The sequence below is a fragment of the Trypanosoma melophagium genome, assembly GCF_022059095.1.
Source record: "Trypanosoma melophagium isolate St. Kilda chromosome Unknown ctg5segment0, whole genome shotgun sequence".
Lineage (NCBI taxonomy): Eukaryota > Euglenozoa > Kinetoplastea > Trypanosomatida > Trypanosomatidae > Trypanosoma > Trypanosoma melophagium.
In genome coordinates, this window is record NW_027125187.1 from 740769 (window position 1) to 768323 (window position 27555).

A 27555-nucleotide genomic window follows, 5' to 3' on the forward strand; every position below is an offset into this window, starting at 1 on the left:
CTGTTGAAATAGAATTTTGGCACGATGAGTAAAACCCTTCTACTCCAGCGAAAAAAGTTTCATTCCCATATTCACAATCTTAAACCCATAATTCTGGATTGCGGGGCTATCCTAAAGGCGTTTAAAAGATACCCGCGCAAATTGGCAGAGGTCGGCTTTGGATCCAAATAGGGAGTTTGAACGCGTAGAAGCGCCATCGCTCTGGCACAATCCCAACCTAACCGTTCTGATGACGTGATCCCTTCTTCAAGGGCATAGTATACTTGGGCTATCGTATAGAACTTGAATAACCGCACATAAAGGTGACGAAATTCGGCTTTTAAACGAAGTAAATGTGGAGACTCTTTGCGGAGACATAGTGGAGATCCGGAAGAAAAAGATAGACCGGGACCACTTTCATATGCTGCGGTGCGCCATGGGAAACTCAGGTCGATACTAAGTGAAATGTAATCCGTTTTTCGGATTACTAACCGAGACAAAAAAATTATAAAACAGACGGTATTATTGACACAGCCACGCTGTTACAAAGTGAATGATGGGTGGTATAATTTTTGGTAGCGGAAGGCAAACCTCCAGCGCTGAGATTGTGTTTTATCGCATCGCTGGAAAAAAAGAATACCCACAAGGAGTCCGATACTGAGGTTTCACCCCACCAAAATTTTTTGAGCATCTTAATTGGCTCTAAAACGGATGTTCAGCCCTATTTAATTTAAAGGAATCCTTTTTTTTTTCAGGTTGGATTGATGGAAAAAATAGGTGCCAGTTTCTGTTATCGAAGGGAATCTGGACAATTTCAGGAACCAACCATAAAGTCGCAATGGTGCCAGCGGAGAATCTAGGTATGCTAAGGCCAGGCTTGGCATACCATCCGGGCAATCATTTCAATTTGGGATTGGCGATTTCCAAATCGATAACCCAAAAATGAGAACAAACCTTTGGGAAGATTCTGCATGTTGGCAGGCCCGATTTTTTCCCACCATGAATTGGGAAGAGTGCATATTTTTTTCAGTTCTTGTGTGAGCAGTTTCCGGTTTTTAATAGCTGCCCGCGCCTGCCCCTCAGGGGCTTCCTTGCCCCATTAGCTTCGCGCATCCAACTGAAAAAGGGGTCGGCCGGACCACGTATTAAAGTTTGAACTGTTTTGCACCGCGTCCGAATTGCGATTGGCGCTTCCGTAACGCCGGCAAAGGTCCCCGCGGGTTCGTTTGCCGGAAATTGCGCGGTGGCGACGGGCATCGGAAACAAGATGCGGTGGTTCGGCCGCGTGCTGGAACCGCGGGTCTTTTTTGTTTCTTTCTTTTCTTCTGGAAAACTCGCTGGCGCTTAAACTACGGCGTCGCACAGCACCGGGACCAGCCGCGTCTTGCTGGGGCAGAACTGAATCCAAGAAGGTCCTGGGGCACGTGTCGACGTGCTGTCGGCAGTATCACCTGTACCAAGTTACCGCTGAGCGGTGATGTGGAGGAAAATCCCGGCCCTTCTCTGCGAGGTATGCAGTGGAACTCAGCTGGACTTACCCAGGCCAAGAGGCTTGCTCTCCAGAAAACCCTTGTTGAGAAAAACGTGCCATTCGGCCTTCTAAGGGAGACGAAAATGTCTTGTGCGGAAGTGTCGAGTTTCACAATCGCTGGTTATCAACATCATGGAGTGCCCCGCCCCTCTAAAGGTGGCGGCGTTTCGATTCTGGTTCGTGAAGACCTGCCGGTGGAAGTAGGATCGTCCGTTGTGGCGAGCATTGGGCATACGCACGCAACGACCCACTTGACAGAAGGGCTGGCGCTCTCAGTGGCGTCAGCATACTTCCCTCCAGGGAGATCATTTACAGCATCGCAACTGGACGCACTCTTGGGAACTCCGATATTGCCAATTACGATAAAGGTAACTTTTCCCAGAAATAAGAAACGTCAGCGAGACTCGTCGCCACCGGAACGTGAGGACCACGGCAAGGTTCAGTGCGGTGTGTGTAAGAAGTTCTACGCCAACATGCCTTCACCCGCCATTCACTGCAGAAATTTTCACCATGGCGAAGGCATGCCTGCCAAAGGGGCAACCAAATCCTCCCGAAGCAAGGGCGAGAACATAAGAGACCTTGCGACCCTGATTTGCCCCACATGCAACGGACAATGCATGAGCAGATCAGGCCTCACACAACACCGCATGTCTCAACACGGGTATCGGCATATTCGCGCGCATACTGGCCAACGCACCGGCTGCGAAGAAACAGCGCTGCATCTCTTGAGTTGCCCCGCCCTTCGTCCATTGCGAATGCAGCATGCTATAACAGATATCCCTCTCCAGAAGCTGTGCTTTTCCAAACAGCTAGCCCAGTTCCTTCTGGCAGTGGAGCGGAACTATGCGATACCGCAGACTTCGCGGTCCAGAACCCCTACGCCTCCTGCCTCCGCCCTGTAAGGCCTCCACACCCCTCTAAGACCAGCGACGAGCTCGATTGTGGAATCCCTGGCAGGATTAGTCTCAAGAGACGCTTGTCGCGATCCCCAACAAGCAACAAAAAACAGAGGAGATTATTGAGGTCCAATCATTAACTAAAAAACCAAAAATAACAAAAATTAATAACAAAAGGAAAGTGGCCGACGGGCTCTGGGAAGGATGGTGGGAGTAGAGAATCTCTCGTGGACTGTTTTGCTGTTCATGGGCTGGTTATAAAAATAAAATAAAACAAAACTTGAAAATAACAAAATTCAAATAATAAAAACCCAAAAATAACAAAATAAATATTACAAGAGCTTGAGGATCCCAGAAAACGAAGAGATTTTTCTCTCAAGCACCGCCATTCATAGACAGCAACCCTGTTGCTCTACGGTGGGAAGCTGATGGCCGTACCGTTGGGTTAACACCGCATAAAGGCGCGAGGAATAAAAAAAAAAGAGCCCCAACGGCCCCCCGAAGGAGAAGGAGAGACGACCCGAGGGTCGCCCTGTGTGGTGCCGGCGTGCCCTTTGGGGGTTCAATTCCTTCCCTCGACTGTGGTTTCCGTGTTTTTTTTTTTCTGCTGGATGGCCTCGCGGGCGGTTGGTGGTTGCGGCGCGCCTTTTTTTTTTCTTGTCGCTCTCCCCGCCGGATTTTCCCACGCCTTTTCTTGTTAAAAGTAACGGGTCGATCTCGGAATGGCGGGGCTGGTTCTGGTACAGGTTTCTCTGTGGGTTTTTTTCCTACTTTTTTGCCTTTCCCCGCGGGGTTGTCGGTGCCCTTTTCTTGCACTTTGTTTCTTCCCTCTCTTTTTTATGGTGATGGAGGGTGTTATTTTTATTTTTTTTGGCGCAGAGTCCTGTTTTTATTTTTACTATGTGATGGAATGTTGGCTGTGTTTATTTTCTTTCCTTCTTTAAAACTTATCTTTCTATATTCAGCGATTCATCCCTTTTCTCTTGGCTGAATGTGTTGTATTTGACATATTTCTGTACCTCAAGTTCTTCTTCTTGTTTTTGTTAGCCTTATTTAGTTTTACATGAAGCGTATTGCTTTGCTTGAGTCAAATGCTAGGAGATTCTTAGAGAATGACCAACCCCTTAATGCAATTTCAATTACTGCAATTTTACGAGAAGTTGAACCAAAGTCAACACATTATTTGCTTTTACATGCGAAAACATTGTTCGCTGCTCGTGAATACGATCTTGCTATCCGCGTGGCAAGAGATATATTAAATCATGAAGCAGAAAATCCAGAGGCTATTTTAATTTCCATGAAGTCAGCTTATGAATTGGGTGATACAAAGGAATGTTCAGCTTTGGCAGAAAAGCTTAAACAAATTCCATCAATGAATGTTGTGGCCTTGTGTTATTTGGGAAGGTGTTCTGAGCTATCTGGAGATACAAAAAAGGCAGCACAATACTATCAGCTTGCTTTAGAGATAGATCCTTTTTGTGGAGAACCGATGAATGCTTTAATTGAAAGAAGACTTTTAAACATTACTGAACTTAGAACACTTGTTGAATCATTAAGGTTACCACCTGAGGCAGAAGTTCTCCGTGCTTCTTACAAAGCCCGTTTACCATTTGAATCAATTTCTCAGGAACATAATATATTTATTCCAAGAACAATATTGCAATTACAAAAAGCTTCTATTGCATATGAAAAGAACGATTTACAACAAGCTTTAGCTTTAACGACAGAATTATTAGAATCAATGCCTTTTAATAGAGAAGCTGTATGTTTACATCTTTCAATACTTGTAGATATGAAGGCAACTTCAAAATTGTTTGATCAAGCTCATTATCTATGTAATAATAAATTACATGCAGAATTAGCAGTTTATGCTATTGGTTGTTTTCATTTTTCATTATCTAATTATGAACGTGCAGGACGTTTTTTCAGCAGAGCAACAGAATTAGATGCCTCATTTGCTGAAGCTTGGATTGCATATGGTCATTGTTATGCGAAATTGGAAGAAGGTGAACAAGCATTAACTGTATATAGAAGAGCTATGAATTATTTCCCAGGTCTGCCTTTTTGCAGTACTTTTGTTGGGATGCAATATAGCCGAATTCATCAATGGAAATTAGCATCTTATTTTCTTGAAGAAGCAAGGTTAAATATTCCAAATGATCCTCTTGTACTTAATGAAATTGGTGTTTTGTATGTAAAAACATACAGACTGCAAGAAGCTTTAAAAATTCTTCGAAAGGCTTATGAATCTCTTTCGAATCCAGAAAATCCTTCAGAGCATCGGGATTGTATTATTTTTAATTTAGCGACTGTTTGCCGTAAATTACAGTTATATGAGGAAGCTATTTCATTCCATACCTTGTATGTAAAATGTCGTCCCAACGCTAGTCATGGTCATTGTTCACTAGCTTTTACATATCATTTAATGGGAAATCTAAAGGCGGCTATATCTCATTATCATATAGCTTTAAGTATAAAGGCTGATTCATTTTGTCGGGATATGCTTGATCGTGCACTAGCAACAGAATTCGGAAGGGTTGCAATGGGATTTGCCTGGAGAACAGAGGGTGTTTTTGCTTCACCTTCTCCAGATGATGTCTCTTTTTCAACTGTTTCACGGGCGCTACGTTCTGAATCAATGGCTGCTGAAAGTATGGGACCCTCACCGCGTCCAAGTGTCGGACGAAGTTTACCTTTTTAAGTAGGATACATGGTTTTGTAAACAGTGTAATTTCTACATATATGTTATACATATGCTCTTATTTTTTTTTATAAGAAAAATACTGGAAAAAATGAAAATAAGTTGAAATGCATTTGAATTTTTTTTTAATTTCTTTCATTTGCTTACTTACTTTTCTATAAGTGCCATAAGTAGAATGAAGTCGCCAAGGGTTTATGCGTCCATGATGGATTTGGACGAGTCTCTTGTTCGGCACTATTTGGTGGGCGCAGAGAATGAACCGGATGAAGCAATAGTCAGTGAGCTGTTAGAACTTAAAAGCCTAATAGCTGAACTGGACCCAAAAGTGGTTTGGGATGTCATTGCTAGCAAATCTGGAGACCGTGGTGGGACATTGGAGTGCCTTCATAATTTGGGAGAGGTGCATTCGACAAAGATGGAAAAGAAAGAACACAAGTCATCAGAAAATGAAAAACGTAAAGAAAGAGGGTTCCTTGATTGGTTGTTTGGAAAGAAATCCAAGCATGAAACAGCAAAGATGTTACGAGATACACCAAAAACAAAACCTCAAGAAAAAACAACCTACCATTCAGAAACGACTGATAAGTCCGAAGTAAACCAGAGTGGCGTAGTTGAACGTTCAGATACTGGGGGCAACAGTTCTATGCCTTCAGATGGAACTCGTGGACCACCAACTCCGGATGGGTCTTCTGAATTAACCAAAAAATATTTTGGTTGTCCTGCCCCTAGAAAATGTCCCGAAGAGGAGCGACTTTCACATGAATATAACTTTGCACCACCTGCATCTACAGCACTCGGCTCTACGATGGATCCTGGTGATGAGTTTCAGACCATATATAGTCAGTTTGTAAGGATGGCGACACAGTCTTAGTTTTGCTGATACAATAAAAGAAACAAAAAACAAAGAATAAAAAGTGAGGAAGAAAAAAAAAGTTTTCTGTTTCTTTTTTTTCTCGTTTGATTCCTTTTCTCGTGGGACTCCTTTGATGTTTTTTGTTGTTGTTATAATCCTGAACTGCAATCGGTACTTTGGTCTTTGTTTCGTTTTTTTTTTCATTTCTCTTTACATACTTACTTATTTACCTATTTTTATTGTTCGAAAATTTTTTTTAGAATATGTTCTGTCGAACGTGGCGGTGGTTAGCTGTCTCCAAAGCAGCAGTTGAGAGTTATATGGATTATCTTCAAAATGCTGATCGAGAGCTACCCGCTCTCAGTGAAATCCTTCCCCGACACCAGGTGAATTCCAAGGATCTTGTAGAGTTTCACTCACTTTTGTGTGAAGTAATGCGGGATAATGGTTTCAAGTTTATGGGAATTAAGGTAGTTCCTCCTACTGCAGGAGCATTACAGGCTCTGAGAGCCACAGATGCTGTTTGTATGCCAATTTTTTCTAATGCATTTCAGAATTCTACATTATCTACAAAACAACATCGACTTCAGTATGTCGAACCTCTTTTTGTTTTACGTTTAGGATGTGATGCACCATCTCAGCTAACAGTTCATTCAGCACCTGCTATATGCGACGTTTTTCGTCCTGGGATTGAAATTACTGGATCAAGATTTCCTTTTTATCCACCTAATTCAACAGGATTTGCTGCAGATTTGGGTGGATGCATTGCCTTAGTTCTTGGTGAGGAAACAGAGCTTAATAAAACTTCTTTAGATACATTAGGTAGTCACAACTTTGTGCTTACTCGGAAAAGTGAACCTCTTCAGGTTGGTTCTGGTAAGAATTGTCTTGGAAGCCCAGGTGCAGCAGTTGCTTTAGCGGTAAGTTACGCAGCTTCTATTGGGAAACCTCTTCATACTGGACATTATGTTTTTTGTAGTGGTGTAGGTTCGCGGTCTCCTACCCTTCCAGGGGATTATCAAGTTAATTATGGTGTTTATGGTAGTGTTTTCTTTTCCCTTACTTGAGTTAAAATTAAATTAATGGGTTTGGAGATGCTTATTTTGACTTATTCTTTCTTTTCTTGTTTTCATTACTCTATACACTACTGATAAAGTGAATTACTAAGATTTTTTTCTCTCTTAAAAATAAATTATTATTTTTTTTTCTTTCACTATGGTTTTATTTATTTCTTTATTTAATAGACATAATGATTATTCGACTCATAGGTGATAACTGGGTACCAGCAGATAAGGTCTTAATTAGTGTACGGGGAGACGATTAAGTAAAAGCTTCACTCCCTAACATGATGAAAAAGCTCACGATAAAGTGAATGGGAGGATATAAACTATATCATACTAGAGATGGAAGAAAATGTGACTATGAACAACCCATCAATATTGAAGATACATGGAAACAACTTGGTTTGTCTTCTGGGGGACTTGTATATTTAAGTAAAGAGGAACCTCTCGTTGTGGAAAAAGTTTTGGAGACTGTTAAGAGGAATGAAACTGTGCAACACGAAGAAGATCAGCATAAAGGCTTTACTCCAGAGACTGATAGTATTGATGCTGTTCCCACCAAAGCTATTCAGCATATTGGAAAAAAAAAAGAGTGATAATTCAAATAGTTTTACTCAATTAACCAATTCTTCCTTACCGGAAGAAAAAAAACCCATTGAAATCTTCTTTTCTTCAGGTACCTTTACATAGTCAAGAATAGAATCTCGTATCACCAGTAAATTTATCCGAAAGAGAAATGAAAACAAATATTACCAATTTCTACGTCTACTTATGATTACATTGGTAGAGAGAAACGAAATGATGTTTCTTTGTTAAAAACTATGAATTTTTTACCAGAAAATAATTCCCATATTGAAGATAAAAAAATTCTACCTCTTACTGTTTCATCGGGTGACAATTATCGTGGTTTTAGTAATCCTAAAATGGCAAATTTACCTTATATAAAAGAAAATTCTGTGGGAGAAATTGAAAATGATTTTTTTATGTGTCGATGTGAGCGTACTGCTTATGTGGTTTCACTGTATGAGTTTGCGCACCTGGAGTCGCAAAGACAGCATCGACGAGCGGAGAAATTGCTTCAAGATGTAGAGAGACGTCTACCTCATGCAGAATCAGTGACACCCAAACCCCTGTATAGAATATGAAGGAATGAGTATATATCTATAATTATGTAATGTTTCTTGCTTAAAGGTTGAGTATATGTGCTACATTCATGATGAATACTTTAGAGTTTTCTTTGTTTCTTCTAAATTTTTTTTTCTCGTTTTCAAAATGACGATACACATGGGACTAATTCTGCTGACAGTGCCAGGTAATAGTCATCATGTCTCTTGTTGAAAGTCAGAAAGGTATGACAGATCTAATACCCTGCAATGAACAATGTGGTGGAGATTATAAGTCATATTCTTTTGGCCAAAATGATGCAGAGGTAATTATTACGGTTCTGCTACCAGAAGGGACAACAGGAAAGATGCTTTCTGTGCAAATTTCGACATCCAACATATCTGTAGGGATAAAAGGTAAACCACTTTTTATTTCCGGAGAACTTTACAAGCCCGTGAAAGCAAGTGAGTGTACATGGTGCATTGAGGACAAAAGATCACTGGTGATTACCTTAGTGAAAACAAACCTTCAGTATGAGGAATGGTGGCCCTGTGTCATAGTTGGTGAAAGGCAAATAGATATGAAAACCTTTAAGCCGCCTAGCAAGCACGTTTCTGAGTTAGATGAGAGTGCTCAAGCTACTATTGCGAAGATGATGTTTGATCAACGACAAAAAATGCAAAATCTCCCAACTAGCGATGAATTAAAGCTTATGGAAATGATGCAACAGGGAAAAGGACCGCAATAATTTCTGTGTACTGCATTTTTAGTCTTTTCATAATTTCTTTTTGTTTTGAACCTTGTTTACAACCATTATTATTATTATTATTATTATTATTATTATTATTATTATTATTATTATTATTTTCATGTACTGAATTACCTTTGCTTGAGAGTAGCATATACATTTTTTTTTCTGGAATCTTATCTTTGCTTTCAACGCTTGAATTCTGGTCGATATATTTTTTTTCTTAATGCTTTTTGGTTTTGGTTACTTTGTTTTTACACCGTTTTTTATGTATTAGTTTTCCTTTTTAGTTCCTCTTCTATTTTACAAATAGAATTATTTCCCTCATAATAATGAGTACTGAAACTCTTGACAACCTACTCAACGCGCTTCAAAAGCCTGACTCTTTTGAAGAGTGGCTTCTTGGAACCCAATACTCCCAAAAATACTTCGATATGTTGCGATTAAAGGCAGGATCAAACCGTGTTTTAAATTCTAGTGAGAGGAATCCAAAAAGTGTCCGTCCCATGAAGGTAAAGGCGGCATGTAAAACAAAAATACCAGCTGTTTCACGGGAGACAAATACTTCAGCACCGGAAGGTCAGGCGGTGGAAAAGCCTGATAAGCTCTCACGAGAGAATACAGTTCAAGGAAAAGATGATCTTAAACCTGGTATTGAATCCCCTGCCTCTTCTACCAAATGTAAAAAGAATGCGTTGTTAAAAACTTTTAGAACTACTGTAGGTGATCTAAACGACCCACTGGAGGAAGAGATTACGACAAGAGAACTTCTTCGAGAATCTTATTTTAGAACAAAAGAGAGCTATACAGGGGGGTTTCCGCCTCTTTTGACTCCTTATCAGCGTCCTTTTTGGTCATACAAGGTAGTTAATGACCAAACGGAAAAAATGGTTCTTTCTGAGAAGAATGCACAAGAAAGTACTCATTTAACACAGGGAGGGTTTTCATCTATGTCTCCCTACACAATTTTTGATGTACCAAATGATGAGAAGCCCGTTATGACTAGGAAGCACTATCCTACTGGTCCACCGTCCTTTGCTCCCACCCAATGTTCATCTAAATGGCTGAAAAGTATGCGGTGAAGACTCGATGTACATATGAATGATGTTTTTTCTTCTTTCTTTTTTTTGTTTGTTTTCCTTCACTCCTTTCATGTTTTTATTCACTTGTGATGGTCGCTATAACACTTACCTCGGTTTTACCTCTCATGTTTGGAATTATTTATTTTTGAAACCCCTTGAGATTTGCAACCATATGTGTTATATTGCATCTGTGTGTGGGTGTCTCTCTTTCTCTCTCTCTGTGTATCTATACTGTGATGTAACACTGTTGTAAGGACGAATTACTGTCACCCATCTGCAGTTCTGAAGCATTTTCTTTTTTTTTTGTCTTCCTCTATTGTCTTTGACACAATATAGTTTCTGAAGTTTCAGATATGGGCAAGGTCCACGGTTCATTGGCTCGCGCTGGTAAGGTGAAGAACCAGACCCCAAAGGTCGCCAAACAGGAGAAGAAGAAGCAGCCCCGTGGCCGCGCGTTCAAGCGCCTCAAGTACACTCAACGCTACCTTGCGAAGACATTGAAGGCCGGCGAGAAGCTCCGCATGAACAAGCAACCCCCCGGTAAGGCCGGTTAATATGTAGGAAACAATTACTATCATTTTCCTTTTTATTCCATTTTTTACAATATGAGAAATATTTTATAAAATGGCATGATTTGCATGCTTTTTCTTCTTTTTCTTTGTTCCATAAGTTGATTCCATGGTGTATCTATATATTTACATATGTATGGATACATATTCCTGTTTTTTTTTTATTTTACCTTTCTTTCTTTTCTTTCTATTGTATTCTTCTCTCTTTTATGTACAGAGTTTTTCTTGGTATACCAGAGGAAATATGGGCAAGGTCCACGGTTCATTGGCTCGCGCTGGTAAGGTGAAGAACCAGACCCCAAAGGTCGCCAAACAGGAGAAGAAGAAGCAGCCCCGTGGCCGCGCGTTCAAGCGCCTCAAGTACACTCAACGCTACCTTGCGAAGACATTGAAGGCCGGCGAGAAGCTCCGCATGAACAAGCAACCCCCCGGTAAGGCCGGTTAAGTGGGGAGAAAGACTCAAAGAAAAAATTTTTTTCTTTCAAATATCTTATTTGTACCCTATTTGTTTTCTTTTTTTTTAAAGTCGCACCTGGAGTGTGATTAATACCTCCAGTTCAGATTTCTTGACCCTGTGAATTGTACACAACCACAAAATATTTTTTGTTTTCTTTTTTTCTTTTTTTTTTTTTCTTCTCTCTAATATGAATGGTAATCTAGCTAAAGTTGAAACAATGGGTATCTGTCAGGCGAAAGAGTCCCTTAGAAAGGAGAATCATAATCACTCTAAAGAATGCCATGGAGAGAAAAAAATCAATAGTAAGAGTGACGAGAAAAGCCCTGCTCATTCTCCACGAAATTTCGATCAGCAGGTTGCAGCGGAGCAATTCCTGCGCTCATTTCTTGAGGGAGCGGAAATAACTTTTTCTACTTTCTCCTTTAGATCACCGGAAGAAAAGTACAATGTTTCTTTGACTTTTATGAATTCATGTGTAGAAGTGACACGTAACAAGTTTCGCTTAAAGACAGAGGTTGTTCTCAACACCATCACAAGAATTGCGAATGAATTAAAACTTGAGGCAATTTTGAAAGCTCTTCCCGGTGTCACTGAATACTGCGTCGATGACGGTTTTGCCCGTCTTCTTAACGCGTGGTTTAATAACAATACAGGATTCGCAAAAAATGCAGATGGAACCACTGAAAGGATGGTAACTAATGCTAAAGGTCAGAATAATGGCATGACTACTACGAATGATTTCTCTAGTATTTTAAATTCTTACCTTTGCTCAGCAACATTGGTACATTCAATGAATTTATTTGAGAAATATGCAGGAGATGGAGATAAGATGACCGTAGAACAGTTTGGAAAATTTCTTCGAGAAGAGCAACGTAATGAAGTAACAGATATTCAGGTAGTGGAAAAGTGTAAATACCGTTTTGGTGGGGTTGTACATAGATTCAATTTCAGTACTTATACAGGAAGTTTACTTACCAATAATGCCTTGGATCCTACACGCACAACAGATGTTTGGCAGGATATGACACAACCACTAACTCGGTATCTAATAAGCACTGCACAAATTGAAACTGAGGATGATCTTAAGCGTGCACTATCAGATAATTCTAGAGTATTTGTATTGAAGGTTCGAAAGGATGAAAATGGTGTTCTTTATAGCGGAAAATGCCCATTACAATCTATTTTAGAAGGTATCAGAACAAGTGGGTTTTTAAATATCCCTTATCCCATAATTCTTTCTCTGTCTCCAACAGATAAAATTCCAGTGGAAGTGAAGGATGAGTTGGCTAAAAAACTAACGGAGAGCCTTGGAGCTATGCTGGCAAAAGGCCTTATGTTTGAGGGGGCTATTATCAGTGATCCTAAATTCAGTCCTGCAGCTCAACGAAAGAAAGTACTTATTGCTGGACATCAATGCAGTTTGAAACCATTTCTTGGATGTTTGGTAGCAGATATGAACAAGGAAGGACTTGGAGTGCGTGTAACAGATGTTCTTCCTGGAACTCCAGCCTCTAAAGCCGGTTTATGCAAGGATGATTGGTTAACCCATATAAATGGTTCACCTATTTTGAGCAAGAAAAACCTACGTGAACACCTTATAAAGTTTCATCTTGGTGAAGAATTTACGTTGAGGAAGGAAAACCTAAATGAGGTTAAGGTAGTGGTGGGAGGTACTGTTGATAAAGAGGATAAGAAGGAATCTGTTGCCTTATCGAACATTCTGTTCTTAAAGTATACAACAAGTGAAAAACCCAGACCTTGGGAAATTCAAGTCTTCACAGAAAAGAGTATTCGAACAGCTCAACTTCCCAGGAAAGATCTTGATGATCACTTCGCTTTTTTCTCTAGCGAAGGAAATACTGACAATGTGAATTGTATCGGCATCGCTTCCAAAATGGGAATTCAATTGATTGACTATGGAAATAATTGGAAGGGTCGAGTATGGGCACAAGGACGTTTTGTGGATAATGGACACAGTGGATATCTCATAAAAAGTGATTCAGAAGAGGAGGGAACCGTAAATACGACGGTACAGATAATTGCTGGTCCTCAAGAAATTCAAGAACCTGGTTTAACAAAAGGTGAAGCTCACGTCTACGGCGCCGGTTCAGCTCGTGTGAATGGAAACAATTTTACTTTTGAAGGATGTAACGAGGCAACAGTAGCAGTGATTGATTGTGAATTTTCACAAAAACGTGCCTCATTTGTTTTTACTGCCGCATTCCCTCCAGCACTTCTGCGCGATGGATATCGGGTACTGCCTTTGGTACAGACTGCTGGACCAAAGGAGACTGAAGTTCCAACTTTTGGTGCATACTGCTACATTAGACGGAACAATAGGTAGTTTGGAAATATAGGGTTGAAAAAAAAAAAAGATGAAGGGGAAAAGGAGAGAATACCAAAAGAAGGAAGAAGAAAAGAAAGAAAGAGGGAGAGAGAAAGTTTGTAAGTTTACGGTGCTTGAGTTCATCTAAAGGTGACGAGAAGTGATAGAGGTGAGTGGAGGAAGAGGTGCAGGCAAATGGAAAGAGAAAGAGAAAAAAAGATAGGGTATGATTCTGTCAGGCAATGCGCGTAGCATGGTAAACGAGAGGAAAAGAAGAAATGAGAAAAAGGAGAGGGAGAACCAATGGAGAGAAAGGAGAGGGAGTGAGAGCGGAAAAAACACATTAGGAAAACCTACACAGTCAACGATGACACCATAACACTTAACTGAAGTGACTACGTACACGTAACTATAATATAGCAATAAAAAGAAAGGGTACACGTGTCCTGATTGCTTACTTCTTCTTTTGTTAAATGGATCTCTTGAACATCAAAAAAAAAAAATTGAAGCGTTAAAAGATCCGTATCGAATGAAAATAGCCTGAGTAGTGATTGTTCAAATTAAACTGTCTTTTTTTTTTTTTTAGTGACCTCCCACAACACTGCGGAGGTTAACTGGAGAGGAAGGAATCACTGATAAGAATTGGCAATCTTCTTCGTGTTTCTTCACGTTGGAGAATCCGATGTGTAGAACGTGAATGGAGAGGTGACCTCGAAAGCGAAAGTAAAAAAAAAAAAAAGAAAGGAAAGAGGTCTCAGAGCGAGCTGCTGAAGTAGGCTACCACCTCCGTTTTCATCAAGTATTGTCTTTTTCCTTTCCTCTTTCTTGTTTATTTATTTTTTTGTTTTTATTTCTTCACATACACCCTATTTCTGATAAGGGTCTGAAAAGCTGTTTTTTTTATATTTTTTCTTTTCTTTTTTGCTTGACTATTTTCAATAGAGGTTTACGGACCTTATTATTATTATTATTATTATTATTATTATTATTATTATTATTATTTATTTTTTTTTTTTTGAATTATTGTGGGCAAACATAACGCGCCCCAACTAGTGAGAGAGTGCGATTGCTACTGTTAATTAATTTGTAGGCGCCGATGTTTCGGCGAACATCCAGGTGGGCCGTTGGCTACACGCCTGTAAATCCAGACACTTCACCGATGATCGCATACAGTCAGTACCACTGGCATTATAATCTTCCACAGGGAATGGAACGGCCACATGCGGTTAATCGAACTATGACGGCACCCCACCAAAGTGCACATTCACTTATTAACAAGTATCGTGGTGTGTGGATTGAACTTGATATGCATCCTGCTTTTCAAGTGGCTTTGGAACCACAACTACGTAAACTTCCACATGGTCGTACGATGCCTAATACTCCTGTAGAGGAGGTTATTGCCGATTACACAAATTCAGCGCACCTCATTGATGATGAAATGACAAGAGATCTTTGGTTGGCAAAGGTGCTTCAACACTGTGGATTTCACAGAAGTGGAGAGGCCATGTCATTGTGGGATAAATATTGTCATGAACGCTTTATGACCGATGGTTCCACAGCAAAACCACCACTTGCTTTGGTCAAAGCTATTCTTTTTTACTGTAATAAAATAGACCATAAAGGTTGGAAACCTATTTTTGAAAAATGTTTAAAAGATGGCTGGAACTATACTCCCCTTTTTGATACTGCCCAATGGAGTTTTCTTTTAAAAAGTGTAGGTCGTTTAGGGGATGAGCAAGGTATTCGACTCCTTCTTGAGGAGATGCTAGACGTTCAAGCTGATCTGGATCGTGTGGAGGCTCGATCTATTGTTATTGCACTTAATGCTGTGAATGATAATAATATTTATGAATACATTAAAAAATATCTTTTTAACTTTGGAGAACGCAAGGTGAAATTTTTACGCGTTACATATTCTGATCTTCGCGGTCATGGAGCAGGGAAACTAAGAGTTCCCCTTAAGGAAAATGATAAGATGTATTATCACGTTTGCTGGCACAGTAGCATTCGCACCCCAAGACAATTTTCACCACGTCAATTGTATTTTGATTACACTCCATCTACTCTGGGTTCAAGTGTACATAATCCAAATGCGAAAATTGACGATATAGTAAAAGATAAAATTGAAAAGTGGAAAGCTGAAGGATTATTACCTGAAGATTATGTACATGAGGATCGTGTTTACGATCGTGGAGCTGCCTTTAAGAATGTATCACGCCAGGAGAAGTGGAAGAAGTGGCCAAAGATTGTAAAGAGCAAGAGGATGGGTTACACAGGTGAGCCGTGAGAAGGTTATGGTTTGATAGGTTTGGGTGAGAATGTAAGACGTTTCAGAAATATTTTACAGGATGTGGTGGTTCCTCTAATGACATGCATATGTACGACTATTTCAGTAGAGGAAAGAGGAAAAAAGAAAAGATGTGATTTCTTGGAGCATCAAAAATCTTTTTTTTTTCCAGGAGTGTGCTAGGAAGAATACATTTTAGACTTATTAATATTGCTGTGAATTATTACTATTACTCTTTTCCTAGCTGTTTGATGTTTTTTTTTCTCTACTGTATTAGGGTGCATTGTGCGGTTGAGTATCATATGGTGTACGTTGAACGTGGTTGTGTGTATTTTTCTGTCTCTGCGTTAGAGAGAGAGGCAGAGAGAGAGAATAAGAAAAAAGGAAAATAATATTCCCAGTGCTAGGGTTTTTTTTTGTTGTTCTTGTAAAAGTTTTTCTTTTCTTGCTTTTCTTGAACAATCCTTCCGCATCATTAGATTATTAGATGATCAACTCTTTTTTTCCTTTTTTACTTCATAACAAAATAATAATTGATTCTCAAGGGAACACAGGCAGCGAAGATAAATTATTTATCAAGACTAGTCGTGGGGTTTTCTCTCTCCATCTCCATATATCTATATATCTATATCTATATCTATCTATCTGTGTGTGTCTGAGTCTCTGTTTGGTAGGTGGACATGTTGAGAAAGTTTTCTTTTTTGAAATCTAATGCCCTTCACAATCCATCTCCCTTTGTAGACGGAGCCCTACAGCTAATAAAACTGCATTTGGCACATAAAAATGCTGCAATGGAGAGTGACACAAAAGCATGCCATGCTATTGAGACTGAGTTCCTACGAGAAGTTGAGGCATTTCGACCGTCTTTCACGATGTCTTCTTCATTGTCAGTAGCAAAACTTTACACTAAGAAATTACATGGTGCTTTGTCGTATTTTCGTCTTTACGATGACCCTCTTATGCGGCAACTAGATCTCATTATTGGTAAACAAAGTATGCGACAGAGCACGAATCGTCATACTGGGGTTTTCAAAACACCTGTATCTACACAAATGCATCTTCTCTCTTCTCTGGAAGAGAGAGAAGAAACTGTTCTGCCTACGGAACTACCACACCCGCCCAAACCAGACCCGTTCGAGCCACTTCGTGAAGGGGCACTCAAAATGCCTGCACGACACCGTGGACATTGGGTACTACGGGATCCTGGTATTGCAATCACACGTGAAGAGCGGAAGAGCGATCCTTGGTAACATTGAATTGCTTTAACCTTTGGCTGAAAAAAAAATATTTTTAATGTTTTTTTTATTTATTTATTGCACATATGTTTTATTTTTATTTTTCATTGTATAATATAATAAGCAAAAAAAAAAGCAAAGAAAAAAGTGAGAGTAAGGAATTTTATACAATGCAAGATTGGATTTAATGTAGTCTGTGAATTTCTTAATTTCATTTACGGGCAATTTGACAGTTGTTTTCTCCTGTCTTTAGTTCTGGGGAAAAGGAGAGAGGAGGACAAAAAAAAGTATATATATATAGATACAAGAATCAAAAAAGTGAAAATGGAGGACTGCTCCAAAGAGGTAACATGTATACCCATATTGATGACATCGGGGACACCTTGCGTGCTTACATCTTCCTCATTCCCTGATCTCCCATATGGTAAAAATAATGAATTGATTTATGATGGAGTTTCACGCTGGTCACATAACACATCCCATTTGATGGGTCAAGTAAAAACTTTAGGATTGTTGCTATTGGAAAAAATGGTTGTCGTTCGTGGAGATATTGCTGAAATAACATTAGGTGACACGGTTATTCTCCGTGAGAAGTCTGTTCTGCGTCCACCATTACGATCAGTGTTAAATCGAAATGTAGCAGAATCAACTCCCGTGACAGTGGGTTCCATGACATTGATAGGACGCCGTGTATTCTCTGAGGCCAAATCGGTTGGAAGCTTTGTGCTCATTGAAGATGAGTGTGTGATTTCCGAATGGGTAGAAGTACCTGATGGTGTTTGGTTGCTTTCGGGGAGTATTGTACCATCTGGTGTAAGACTTGCGCCTTATGTTGTGTATGAAGGACGACCAGCTCGCCCTATAGCAAACGTAGATGCAGAATTACATCAGATTTTTATGACAGAACGGGTGAATGAAGTGTTCTCCGCTTTGATGGCATTATCATCTTAATAAAGAGATGAATATCCTTTTTTCATCAGCATAACTTACTTATACAATGACTAAATCTGGATATATTTTTCTTTCTTCTTCTTCTTCTTCTTCTTCTTCTTCTTCTTCTTCTTCTTCTTATTATTATTATTATTATTATTATTATTATTATTATTATTATTATTATTATTATTATTATTATTATTATTATTTACACTTCATTCTTTTTTTCTTTAAATCTTTTTTTACTATTATTCAAGAAAAAAGCAAAAAAAGAGTGGAAAAATACTTAATTTCTTTTTTCCTATATTACTTTTTTTATTTGAATTAACAACGCGTGCGTTTTCCTTTTTATTACGTCCAATGTCTAAGGGTGTTGACAATTCTGCCATCCTCGCGGAGATTGCCCAGCTTAAGCAGCTACTGGCTGAAAAAGAGGCCTTAATAACAACAGATGATGGCGGTTCACTCGCCAAGAAGTCTAAAAAAAAAAGCCAAAAAAACATGGTGGAGACAGAGCCTGTGCAGGGATGCCGTGACTTCCCACCTGAAATAATGCGTGGTCGTCGATATTTATTTGATGTTTTCCATGCTACCGCGAAGAAGTTTGGATTTGAAGAGTACGACGCACCTGTACTGGAGTCAGAGGAGTTGTATATCCGTAAAGCTGGAGAGGAAATTACTGAGCAAATGTTTAATTTCATTACTAAGGGTGGTCATCGTGTAACATTACGACCAGAGATGACACCATCTCTTGCACGCTTACTCCTTGGGAAAGGTCGATCCCTCCTATTACCGGCAAAGTGGTATTCTATTCCACAATGCTGGCGTTATGAAGCTATCACACGTGGTCGCCGAAGGGAACACTACCAATGGAATATGGATATTGTTGGTGTCAAGGGTGTATCGGCAGAAGTTGAACTGGTATGTGCAGCATGTGATGCTATGCAGAGTTTGGGATTATCTTCAAAAGATGTTGGTATTAAAATCAACTCTCGTAAGATATTACAAACAGTTGTAGAACAGGCTGGTGTTACTCAAGAGAAGTTTGCTCCCGTCTGTGTTATTGTGGACAAGATGGATAAACTCCCTCAAGAAGAAGTTATATCACAGTTGGCTGCTCTCGGACTTGATGCCAATGTCGTAAACGCCATCACCAGTACTCTTTCTCTCAAGTCCATTGATGAAATAGCACAACGTCTTGGGGAAGAGCACGAGGCTGTTCAAGAACTTAAGCAGTTCTTTGCACAAGTTGAGGCATACGGCTATGTTGACTGGGTACTCTTCGACGCAACTGTTGTGCGTGGATTAGCGTATTACACAGGCATCGTTTTTGAAGGTTTTGACCGTCAAGGAAAGTTCCGTGCTATTTGTGGTGGAGGTCGCTATGACAATTTGCTCACAACCTACGGCAGTCCAACACAAATTCCATGCGTTGGTTTTGGCTTCGGTGACTGTGTTATCGTTGAACTCCTTCAGGACAAGCAACTGTTACATAATATTCCACATGTTGTGGATGATCTCGTAATTCCCTTTGATGAGTCAATGCGTACCCATGCTTTAACAGTTCTTCGCCGATTACGCGACGCCGGAAGAAGTGCAGATATCGTTCTTGACAAAAAGAAGGTGATCCAGGCATTCAACTATGCAGACCGCATTGGGGCTATCCGCGCAGTGCTTGTAGCACCGGATGAATGGGCCCGTGGTGAAGTACAGGTAAAAATGCTTCGCGAAGGAGCCGGAAAAGAAGAGGGCACTGTTGAACGTGGAACGGCAGTTCCACTGGACAAACTCGTGTAAAAGCCAAGAAAAAAAAAAGAAAATATACAAGTAAAAAAAAAAAAAATGATATCGTTGTTTGTTTTGCCATTGTGCAACGATATATAGGTTAATGAGGAGTCAAGGCGTGTGAGTGAGTATATTTTCTTGGGCGTTTGAAACTCGTGTATGAGTTCACTCTTCGAACTCCTATTTCTCTTTTTTGTTTTTCTTTCTCACCGGTATGTAGGGAGTTCTTTGCATTGTTTTCTTCTCTCTTTATCTGTTTTTTCTGTCTCCGATTTTTACTCCGCTGTTTTTTTTTTTCCCCGTTGTACGTCTGAGGAGGAGAAGTCGCGGACGCACACTCCTACTGAAGCAATGAACGAGCATCACTTGGATGTTGGGCTCCTCTGCGTCACGAACGTTTCTATTATTAGTGGACCGCAGCGTACGGAGGCGGACCTGCACGAATCTGCCACTGAATCCGTAAAGGTGCTTTTGAATGAGTGCCGAGAACTCCCTACGGCGAAGAAGCGGGGGAAGTTTGACGCCACCTCGACGTTGGTGCAGCTGCCGCAGCCCGTGATGCTGCTGCCACGTGAGAAGGCCCCACCGAAGCCGAAGCCGCTCACGGCCTGGGAGAAATTTGCACTAAAGAAGGGCATTGCTCTCAATCGCAAGAAGAGCAACCGCGTGTTCCACGAGGAGCGGCAGGTCTGGAAGGACAAGTGGGGCAAGCGCGCCCGTGAGGACCGCGAGAAGCACGACTGGTTGCGGGAGGTTGGGCCCGGCTACGTGGCGCAGGAGGAGGGCGGCGACCCGTTCTTGGATGAACGTAGAGCAAAGAAGGCACGGCTGGACAAGCAAAAGAAGAAGGAGGAGCATAATAAGCGCCGCTCAGAGCACATTACGCAGGCACAGGAGGAGGTACGACATCTGACTGCGGCAGCAAGGCATCTGACAACGGCGTCCAATGGCAAATTCGACAAGATATCATCTAAGAGGAAGGGAAGGAAGTGAGGGATGTAGTGCTATCAAGTATTACTTTAAAGATTCTAGTAAGATTTTCTCTTTTGTGTGCGTGTGTGTGTGTGTAAATTATTTTTGGAACTATCTGTGTTCCCATATCTGTGTTTTGCGTTTCTCATTGCTGCACCTGGGGTTAAAACTGCTGTTTTCTTCTTTCTTTTTTTTGTTAGGTCTCTCTACATCGATGATTCTTGGGACTGCTTTTCCACAGCCCTCTCCCCGTCATGGAGTGATCTGGATAGTGATGGTAGGGAAAAAGTCTCATTGTCCCCGGTTTCCAGGCGGGAAGGAACAAATGCGGAGATTGGTTTGATTAGGCGCTGGGACTCCTCTTGATCCCTTCCCCTTCCTCCCCCCTCTCTTGATCCCTCTCTTTTCTTTTTGGCACAGTGTTGTGTCACGGCGAGGACCGTTTGGTATTATAACGATCTCTTTTATTTTCATCCTGTTCTTCTGTTGTGTGTTGAAGCTGATGGTGTTTTGTGTGTTGGTAGGGTATTTTGTGATGATCTTCCGTGACATTTCTTCTTCTATTTCTTTCCTTTCTTTGCAATGTTTTTCGGCATGTACACTGACCCACAGATACCATACATACGCCCACAGTGAGGGCTGAGCGATACGGCGAGAGAGCGCTTTTAGGTGGTAGAGACCCAGTAGGACTGTCTACAAATAAAAATGGGTTTCGGTGTGGGGAAGAGCTCGACCCACAGTAAGAAAGATAAGACTGGAGAGACGCCGGCCTCCACAAAGGGAGAGAATGAGACAACTAAAGCAGGTGTAGAGGCAAAGGGTACACCGGCAGGGACAGGGAAGGTGTCGTCTGCTTTGAAAGAAATCAGCGAGGCTGATTTGCATCGGATGGTGGAGGATGAGAAGCGGGCGATTTTGGTTATTTATGGGAGGGTGTATGATGTTACAGACTTTGTGGCGTCACACCCTGGTGGTGAAATAGCGATCATGTCCAGAGTTGGCCAAGAGGTCGGTGAGATATTCCACCGCATCCACAGTAAGACCACGATAAAGATGGCGAAGAAGTACATTGTTGGACGTCTTCCGTCACTGGGTGAAGTGTCCAGCGACAGTGCTGCTCAAATGACGGATGCACTGCCTTCAATGGCTGAGGATGCCACTGTGCTTGACATTCAGGTGGTAAGTGAGGACGTGAATTACATCACATTCTCGTGTCCGGCTCCACTGCAGTTGCTACCTGGAGGTCACATCGATGTGCTGGTTCCCGATGCCTCTGGTAAGGAATATGTTAGGGAGGGAAGTTACACGCCATTTATGTCTGCAGAGTCCAGTTTTACGATAGCTGTGAAAAAATACCCGGGTGGTGTAGCCTCCTCCTACATGCACTCACTCGAGTGCGGCCGGAAAATAAAGTACAAGGGGCCACTGGAGCCACTCTGGATTGCAGCAAAGGACGAGTTGCTACAGAAGGAACCAGTGGAGTCGAGACACGTGCTTCTTGTTGCTGGCGGTGTTGGTGTGACCCCCATCTTCGTGATAGCCGCTGACTTGCTGAAGAACCAGACGGCGTCTGTGACGTTGGTGTGTAGTTACCAAAACATGGAGACGCTGTTGCTACGCGAGGAGGTGGCAGAGCTTGTCAAGGAGTACGGTGAGACCCGCAAAGACAAGGATGACGCTGAGAAAGTGAATTCCACCCGCAAGACCGTCCGCGTGCACTACGTCTTCACCCGGTCGAAGGAGATGGTGGATGTACCGGAGGTCTTCAAGGTACACTTGGGCCGCTTTGGCCCTGACATGGTGAGGGAGCTGAGACCAGCAACGTCTACTGTGATCTGCGGTCCTCCCTCATTTGGGGACGGCGTGGCGAAGTGCATATCGGGGGGCGGCATTTGCTCCAGCAAGCAGATTTTTCAGCTGTAGATGCTTGAGGTCTGGTATGTAATTCTCCACTCTTCGCTCCTCCATACTCTTTTTTTTTTTTTGACTTTTTTTTTCATTCCAGTGTGGTGTGTAAAGACCTCCTGTTGGTGTGTGCAGCGCGTGTCAAATGGAAAGGATTCAATACACATATGCATATGTGCATTTATTTTTCTCTCTCTGCGTGTGTGCTTCTCTGTGTTTAGGGGTATGTATTTGTTCTCCTCCCTCCAGATTCTCGAAACCTGACTGGAGACTGGAGTGACCTTTCAATGTGGTGCTTTGTTCGTCTGTTGACTCTCGCAACGGAGAGCAATGGTATGAAGAGGCTTGAAGTCGAGTCAGGCATAGGTGCAAGTAATGTCTTTTTCAATTTCCAGCTTTCTATCTGTTACACACGTCGCAGGGAGTATGCCGCACTCTGTAACGGCGATTTCATCATAATGTAACCACAGATGTAATGTGATCACGGATCGTTCGTTTTTTTATTATGTTTCTTATCTGTAAAATACGGTCAAAGGCCATGTGTCTCGACATGGGGTATTGCTTTCTGAAAGTATTTGAACGAATTTATTAAATCTTTCTATATGTCTACACTGATCCCCCCACGGCGTTAACCGAAAAAAAAAGGAACACTCTGTGGGAAAGGGGGAAAAGAAGGAAAAAAGAAAGTGTCCAAAATATAAGGGCAATCGATACAGAAAATAAGGGACAGATGATAAATTCAATTGAAATGAATTGTCCGTTTAAAATGTTATTATTGCGACGCTTTCTTATTTGTTCTCTTTTTTTTTTTGATTTTTGTTGTTTTTATTTAGCAGGAAATCGCGACTAGGTGGAATATTGGGTAAGCGAAATAGGTGGGAGGGAGGAAGAGAGAAAGTAGGAGGGAGCAAGTAATTCCATCAACAGTGTAAATATATATTTGCAATTCCCATCGCGAGAACTGTAGTAGTGGCTTTACTGTCAGAATTAGAAATTAATTTGAATTTTTTTTTCGCGTTACAAGGAAGAGGTTTTAAAGACGACGAACGTATTTGGGATCCATTTAAGGTAGGAAAATACGAACTCTATTTCTTTATTTCTTTATTTCTCTCTCTTTCTCTCTTAGATTGGACAAGCACTTCTTTATAGACACGGACGGAAACCCACAGTGAGAGTAATCTAAATAGAACACTTGGCAAAAAGGAAGTAAAGCTGTAGCACAGGCCAGTAGTTTGACGCTTTTCAAGGAAGTGCAATTGGTTGGGCATATCCTTCTATATATATATATATATATTGCTTTGTTTTGATCTTTTTAGAGGAAAGTAATTTATTCGTTGACGAAGCTGTTTCGCATTGTGTAACTAAACCGGAATAGACGAAGAGAGAATAAAGAAAGAAAAGAAAGGTCCTGAGGAGGAATAGAAAAGGACAATAAAAAAAAAAAAGAAAACAACAGAATAAACGAAGAAGTAAAAATAAAGGCAAAAAAAAAAAAAACGAGTAGAACGAAAGAAAAATAAAACAAAATAGAGAAAGAACAATAATATTTTCTCTTTCTTTCTGTGAGTCGCGATGTATCGATCAAGCAATGAAACTGCCTCGCGGAATCTTCTTCTGCATCCTAATTCTTTTGGCGTAGAGGCTGAACGTCCCGAGACATCTCCAAATTTGACTATACTTTCACCATCTTCTCCATGCATTATCACACCACGACGTATAGTGCGCACGTTAAAAACGTCACCTCCTCTCACTCAACTTGTGCAGTTAGACGGTGTCCCACAACGTCCCTTATCACGCATGTCGAGTGGCACAGATATTAGTGAAGAGGTGGTAGATGATGTGGTGAGTGAAGCAGTGAGTTTAACTTGTGAGTCTGAGGGAAGACTAGTAACATTGGGCCCCAGTGTACGTAGACAGGATAATACAACCCCTTCTTTTTGTGTTGGTACAGCTAAAACTGCTACACCAAGTTTGGCACATATGACGGCTGGTGGAGAGTCGATATTGTCATTATCTTTTCATTCTTTAAGTTCATCAGAGAATTCCTCCACCAACTCCTCAGGGGAGTTAACAAGGACGTTTGATGCAGAGACTGTGCATAGTTGTAGTCTGTCCTGTGCGATGGATGGGAGACAGGGCTCCCTAAGTGAGAGCCATCGTATTTCCATACCGGGTATGAATAGCAGTGCTGCAAGGGATATTCCAGCGCGGGGATCAGAGGTGAGTGGTAAACATCATGCGGCAAGTCTTTGTGCCTCCAGTGTTACAGATATGATGCAGCGGAAAAAGATTGTGAATGTACGGCGTGAGGAACGAATTGGTCGTGGTAGTTATGGTGATGTATTTCGAGGCGTGGATTTAGATACTGGACTTTCTCTTGCCATAAAAGAAATTGTAGTAACAGCAGATATTACTAAGAATGTGGAGTTACAACTACTTGCATTAGAGAGGGAAATACGTGTAATGCGTAAGTTAAACAATGAACATATTATTAGTTATTATTCTGCCCGACGTGATGAAGCATCTGGTACACTCTTGATATATATGGAATATGTTAGTGGGGGTACAGTAGCACAAAAACTTAAACAAAAAGGTCCTTTTAGTGAAGATGAGACTCAATATTATACCCGTCAACTTTTACAGGGTTTAGATTACCTTCACCAACGACATATTGTTCATCGTGATCTTAAAGGTGATAATTTATTTCTAACAGAAAATGATGTTCTTAAAGTAGGTGATTTTGGCACAAGCAAAGAATTACAAACCACACTTATAACGGATAGTGTTGCAGGTACTCCAAACTTCATGGCACCAGAAGTGATTGCTTGTAGTGGACATAGTTGTATGGCTGATATATGGTCTGTAGGATGCTGTGTATTGGAAATGTTAACAGGACATGCACCCTTTTATAATCTCGATAACCACATGGCAGTGATGTTTGCCATTATGAAGGGTAAACTAGAAGAACAGGTGCCATCACACATATCGGAAGAGGCAAAGGACTTTATTAGACACTGTACGTGCAGTGATCCCACACAGCGGCCGGCGGCGCGGCAGCTCCTGCAGCACCCATGGCTCCTCACAGTAGAGAAGAAGGAAACAACGGTGAGTCCAACCCAGTCGTGTCTGTCTCTCATGAGTTTAGAGATGAACGGAAAGGAAATGGAAAAGAAGGCGGATGATGAGGATGCAGAGACATCGCCAGAGTCCCCGGCGTCTTCGAATGACGTGTTTCAAAAAAGTGTGGCAGCCGTTGTGGCCATTATCCCTCAACGGGGTAATAGTAATGCTAATGCTATGGGGAAAAGTCCCCCAATGGAGATACCGCACGGCAACAAACAGGATGGAAGAGGACGAACATCAACGCAGATGGCCACACATACACCCGGGGCAGGGAGAAACAGCACAACACTGCAGGGAAACAAGGATGGATTGCATCTAAACTCAACAGGGAGGCATTCCATTCGACATGCTACCAGCAATGGTGGAAGCAATAACAAGAAGACAACGAAAAAACATAACAGATGACCACAGTGAACACGAAAGGTAATTCATAGTAGTGCAGTGACAAGGCAGAACACAATAAATAACCCTCAAAAAAGAAAAGTTAACAGAATGCCCTGAACTGTGATAAAAGAAATGGCAAGGTCATTTAACTAGAGAAACAATAACACCTGAGATCCTCTCTCTCTCTCTCTCTCTTTCTCTCCGTGTGTGTGTTTGTGTAGTGGATCACTGGTGTAAATTTCCTTTTTTTGTTTTGGAAATACTTTCTGCCTATTGGAGAGTGTTGTGAAATTTTTTTTTCTTTGTGTCTTGCAGAAGATGAATTATATAAAAACAAAAGGAAAGAGTACTAATCAAAAAAAAAAAAAGAAAAAATAAGTGTCATCAAAGGTAGACGGGCGAATACTTGGTGCTTATTAAGAGAGTATGAGTGGATGAGGGGAGAAGAATTTAAGGGTTTAAAAACTTCCTTTCCTTGTCCTTCTTGTATATACAAGAATTATTTCTGCCATTGTGCCTCTGTGTATACCTTTTTGTCCCTGTTTACATGCGTTGGCGTTTTTCTCCTTGATTTTAAGCCTAAAAGTGGAAATCTTATCTTCTGTCATTTTCTTTTTTCTTACTCTTTTTTTGTGCTCTTCTTTTCATATATTGATTGCTTTATATAAAAAAAATAATTTAATAAACTTATTTTTCTCTTTTTCTGGACAGTGCTGTTGCTGTGCTACTATTATTGCAATTCTTCTCCCTTTCTATATATATATATATGCGTCTTTGTTTGTTGGATTTATGCCCGACCGACCGACCAGAAGTGTGCGAAGAGTACGGTGAGGCAAATAACCGCAGTTGAAGTAAACAAAGAGAAGAGTGAAGAGAGAAGAAAAGGTACGTGGTAGATGAGTGTAGCGAAAACGGTCAAAAGGAGTTGGAACAAATATGGAAACGAAATAAAAGAGTTTGGAAAAAATAGAAAGGAAAATACAATAATAACAAAGAAACAAACAAAGAAACGAAAATGGAATGATGCGATCGAAAGAATATTTTGAGTTTAATGGAAGCGAAAAGAAAAGAAAAACGGTACATTAGAATACTTCTTTAATACTATTTTCGTTTTCATTTTTTTTTTTTGACAAATATCCATTTTCTCCTTCAAAAATGCATCGATATGAAAGGTATTGCTACTGCCATTTGTGTGTTAATACACAGGCGTACATATATGTCCTTGCGAAGGACTAAAGGTAGATGAAAGACGATGATCACAAACAAGAATACAAGCAGAACGATATATATATATATATATATATATATATAATTGAACGAAAAACAAAGATAGAGGAAGCCATTTTACATACAATGTATTTACAATGTTTGTGTTTGTCTGTGAAAATAGACAGTAATGCATCCGTGGTAGAAAGTTGCACCAGTAGTGGTTATAGTACAAATAGTAGCAGTACTATTAATGACCAAAACGGAATGTATGATGAATAAACAAGAAAAAAAAAAATGAATGGGGCTAATTCAACAGTATACCCTATGAAATATATAGTCCCTCTTGTGATTTTTTTTCCTCTTTCTTTATTTATATCTATCTGTTTCTCTGACTGTGGAAGGACGAGGGCAAAGA

At 40.7% G+C, this 27555-nt stretch overlaps 19 protein-coding genes across 19 annotated transcripts; 17 read left to right on the forward strand and 2 right to left on the reverse strand.

The window, feature by feature from the left end:
* Positions 1–71: 71 nt before the first annotated feature.
* On the reverse strand, positions 72–808 carry LSM04_007468 (uncharacterized protein; the record flags this gene model as incomplete). Its single annotated transcript, XM_067329749.1, has 2 exons — positions 72–403; positions 802–808. The coding sequence occupies 2 exons, from the start codon at positions 806–808 to the stop codon at positions 72–74; spliced, it is 339 nt and encodes a 112-aa protein (XP_067187507.1).
* Positions 809–844: 36 nt separating this feature from the next.
* Positions 845–1236, reverse strand: LSM04_003043 (uncharacterized protein; the record flags this gene model as incomplete). The annotated part of the gene is made up of 2 exons (XM_067329750.1): positions 845–1065; positions 1119–1236. 2 exons carry the CDS (start codon positions 1234–1236, stop codon positions 845–847), a joined length of 339 nt encoding a protein of 112 aa, XP_067187293.1.
* A 2233-nt stretch (positions 1237–3469) lies between these two features.
* Positions 3470–5107, forward strand: LSM04_004622 (Tetratricopeptide repeat; the record flags this gene model as incomplete). Its single annotated transcript, XM_067329752.1, has 1 exon — positions 3470–5107. The coding sequence occupies one exon, from the start codon at positions 3470–3472 to the stop codon at positions 5105–5107; it is 1638 nt and encodes a 545-aa protein (XP_067187375.1).
* Positions 5108–5282: 175 nt separating this feature from the next.
* LSM04_002188 (uncharacterized protein) lies at positions 5283–5978 on the forward strand (the record flags this gene model as incomplete). Its single annotated transcript, XM_067329753.1, has 1 exon — positions 5283–5978. One exon carries the CDS (start codon positions 5283–5285, stop codon positions 5976–5978), a length of 696 nt encoding a protein of 231 aa, XP_067187252.1.
* Positions 5979–6223: 245 nt separating this feature from the next.
* On the forward strand, positions 6224–7027 carry LSM04_001927 (uncharacterized protein; the record flags this gene model as incomplete). The annotated part of the gene is made up of 1 exon (XM_067329754.1): positions 6224–7027. The coding sequence occupies one exon, from the start codon at positions 6224–6226 to the stop codon at positions 7025–7027; it is 804 nt and encodes a 267-aa protein (XP_067187236.1).
* Positions 7028–7209: 182 nt separating this feature from the next.
* LSM04_005189 (uncharacterized protein) lies at positions 7210–7617 on the forward strand (the record flags this gene model as incomplete). Its single annotated transcript, XM_067329755.1, has 2 exons — positions 7210–7264; positions 7340–7617. 2 exons carry the CDS (start codon positions 7210–7212, stop codon positions 7615–7617), a joined length of 333 nt encoding a protein of 110 aa, XP_067187401.1.
* Positions 7618–7842: 225 nt separating this feature from the next.
* Positions 7843–8166, forward strand: LSM04_003531 (uncharacterized protein; the record flags this gene model as incomplete). Its single annotated transcript, XM_067329756.1, has 1 exon — positions 7843–8166. One exon carries the CDS (start codon positions 7843–7845, stop codon positions 8164–8166), a length of 324 nt encoding a protein of 107 aa, XP_067187313.1.
* A 179-nt stretch (positions 8167–8345) lies between these two features.
* Positions 8346–8873, forward strand: LSM04_002292 (CS domain; the record flags this gene model as incomplete). The annotated part of the gene is made up of 1 exon (XM_067329757.1): positions 8346–8873. One exon carries the CDS (start codon positions 8346–8348, stop codon positions 8871–8873), a length of 528 nt encoding a protein of 175 aa, XP_067187260.1.
* Positions 8874–9205: 332 nt separating this feature from the next.
* LSM04_006161 (uncharacterized protein) lies at positions 9206–9955 on the forward strand (the record flags this gene model as incomplete). The annotated part of the gene is made up of 1 exon (XM_067329758.1): positions 9206–9955. One exon carries the CDS (start codon positions 9206–9208, stop codon positions 9953–9955), a length of 750 nt encoding a protein of 249 aa, XP_067187441.1.
* A 353-nt stretch (positions 9956–10308) lies between these two features.
* Positions 10309–10509, forward strand: LSM04_007022 (Ribosomal protein S30; the record flags this gene model as incomplete). The annotated part of the gene is made up of 1 exon (XM_067329759.1): positions 10309–10509. The coding sequence occupies one exon, from the start codon at positions 10309–10311 to the stop codon at positions 10507–10509; it is 201 nt and encodes a 66-aa protein (XP_067187485.1).
* Positions 10510–10768: 259 nt separating this feature from the next.
* LSM04_004669 (Ribosomal protein S30) lies at positions 10769–10969 on the forward strand (the record flags this gene model as incomplete). Its single annotated transcript, XM_067329760.1, has 1 exon — positions 10769–10969. One exon carries the CDS (start codon positions 10769–10771, stop codon positions 10967–10969), a length of 201 nt encoding a protein of 66 aa, XP_067187380.1.
* A 229-nt stretch (positions 10970–11198) lies between these two features.
* Positions 11199–13325, forward strand: LSM04_007904 (Phosphoinositide-specific phospholipase C; the record flags this gene model as incomplete). Its single annotated transcript, XM_067329761.1, has 1 exon — positions 11199–13325. The coding sequence occupies one exon, from the start codon at positions 11199–11201 to the stop codon at positions 13323–13325; it is 2127 nt and encodes a 708-aa protein (XP_067187528.1).
* A 1078-nt stretch (positions 13326–14403) lies between these two features.
* On the forward strand, positions 14404–15594 carry LSM04_000584 (uncharacterized protein; the record flags this gene model as incomplete). The annotated part of the gene is made up of 1 exon (XM_067329763.1): positions 14404–15594. One exon carries the CDS (start codon positions 14404–14406, stop codon positions 15592–15594), a length of 1191 nt encoding a protein of 396 aa, XP_067187175.1.
* Positions 15595–16274: 680 nt separating this feature from the next.
* LSM04_004161 (uncharacterized protein) lies at positions 16275–16844 on the forward strand (the record flags this gene model as incomplete). Its single annotated transcript, XM_067329764.1, has 1 exon — positions 16275–16844. One exon carries the CDS (start codon positions 16275–16277, stop codon positions 16842–16844), a length of 570 nt encoding a protein of 189 aa, XP_067187344.1.
* Positions 16845–17153: 309 nt separating this feature from the next.
* Positions 17154–17780, forward strand: LSM04_001076 (uncharacterized protein; the record flags this gene model as incomplete). The annotated part of the gene is made up of 1 exon (XM_067329765.1): positions 17154–17780. One exon carries the CDS (start codon positions 17154–17156, stop codon positions 17778–17780), a length of 627 nt encoding a protein of 208 aa, XP_067187202.1.
* A 342-nt stretch (positions 17781–18122) lies between these two features.
* LSM04_005302 (Anticodon-binding) lies at positions 18123–19559 on the forward strand (the record flags this gene model as incomplete). Its single annotated transcript, XM_067329766.1, has 1 exon — positions 18123–19559. The coding sequence occupies one exon, from the start codon at positions 18123–18125 to the stop codon at positions 19557–19559; it is 1437 nt and encodes a 478-aa protein (XP_067187407.1).
* Positions 19560–19898: 339 nt separating this feature from the next.
* LSM04_009429 (Ribosomal biogenesis regulatory protein) lies at positions 19899–20540 on the forward strand (the record flags this gene model as incomplete). Its single annotated transcript, XM_067329767.1, has 1 exon — positions 19899–20540. One exon carries the CDS (start codon positions 19899–19901, stop codon positions 20538–20540), a length of 642 nt encoding a protein of 213 aa, XP_067187596.1.
* Positions 20541–21224: 684 nt separating this feature from the next.
* Positions 21225–22442, forward strand: LSM04_006829 (Oxidoreductase FAD/NAD(P)-binding; the record flags this gene model as incomplete). Its single annotated transcript, XM_067329768.1, has 1 exon — positions 21225–22442. The coding sequence occupies one exon, from the start codon at positions 21225–21227 to the stop codon at positions 22440–22442; it is 1218 nt and encodes a 405-aa protein (XP_067187471.1).
* Positions 22443–23996: 1554 nt separating this feature from the next.
* On the forward strand, positions 23997–25952 carry LSM04_006886 (Protein kinase domain; the record flags this gene model as incomplete). Its single annotated transcript, XM_067329769.1, has 1 exon — positions 23997–25952. One exon carries the CDS (start codon positions 23997–23999, stop codon positions 25950–25952), a length of 1956 nt encoding a protein of 651 aa, XP_067187474.1.
* Positions 25953–27555: the final 1603 nt, after the last annotated feature.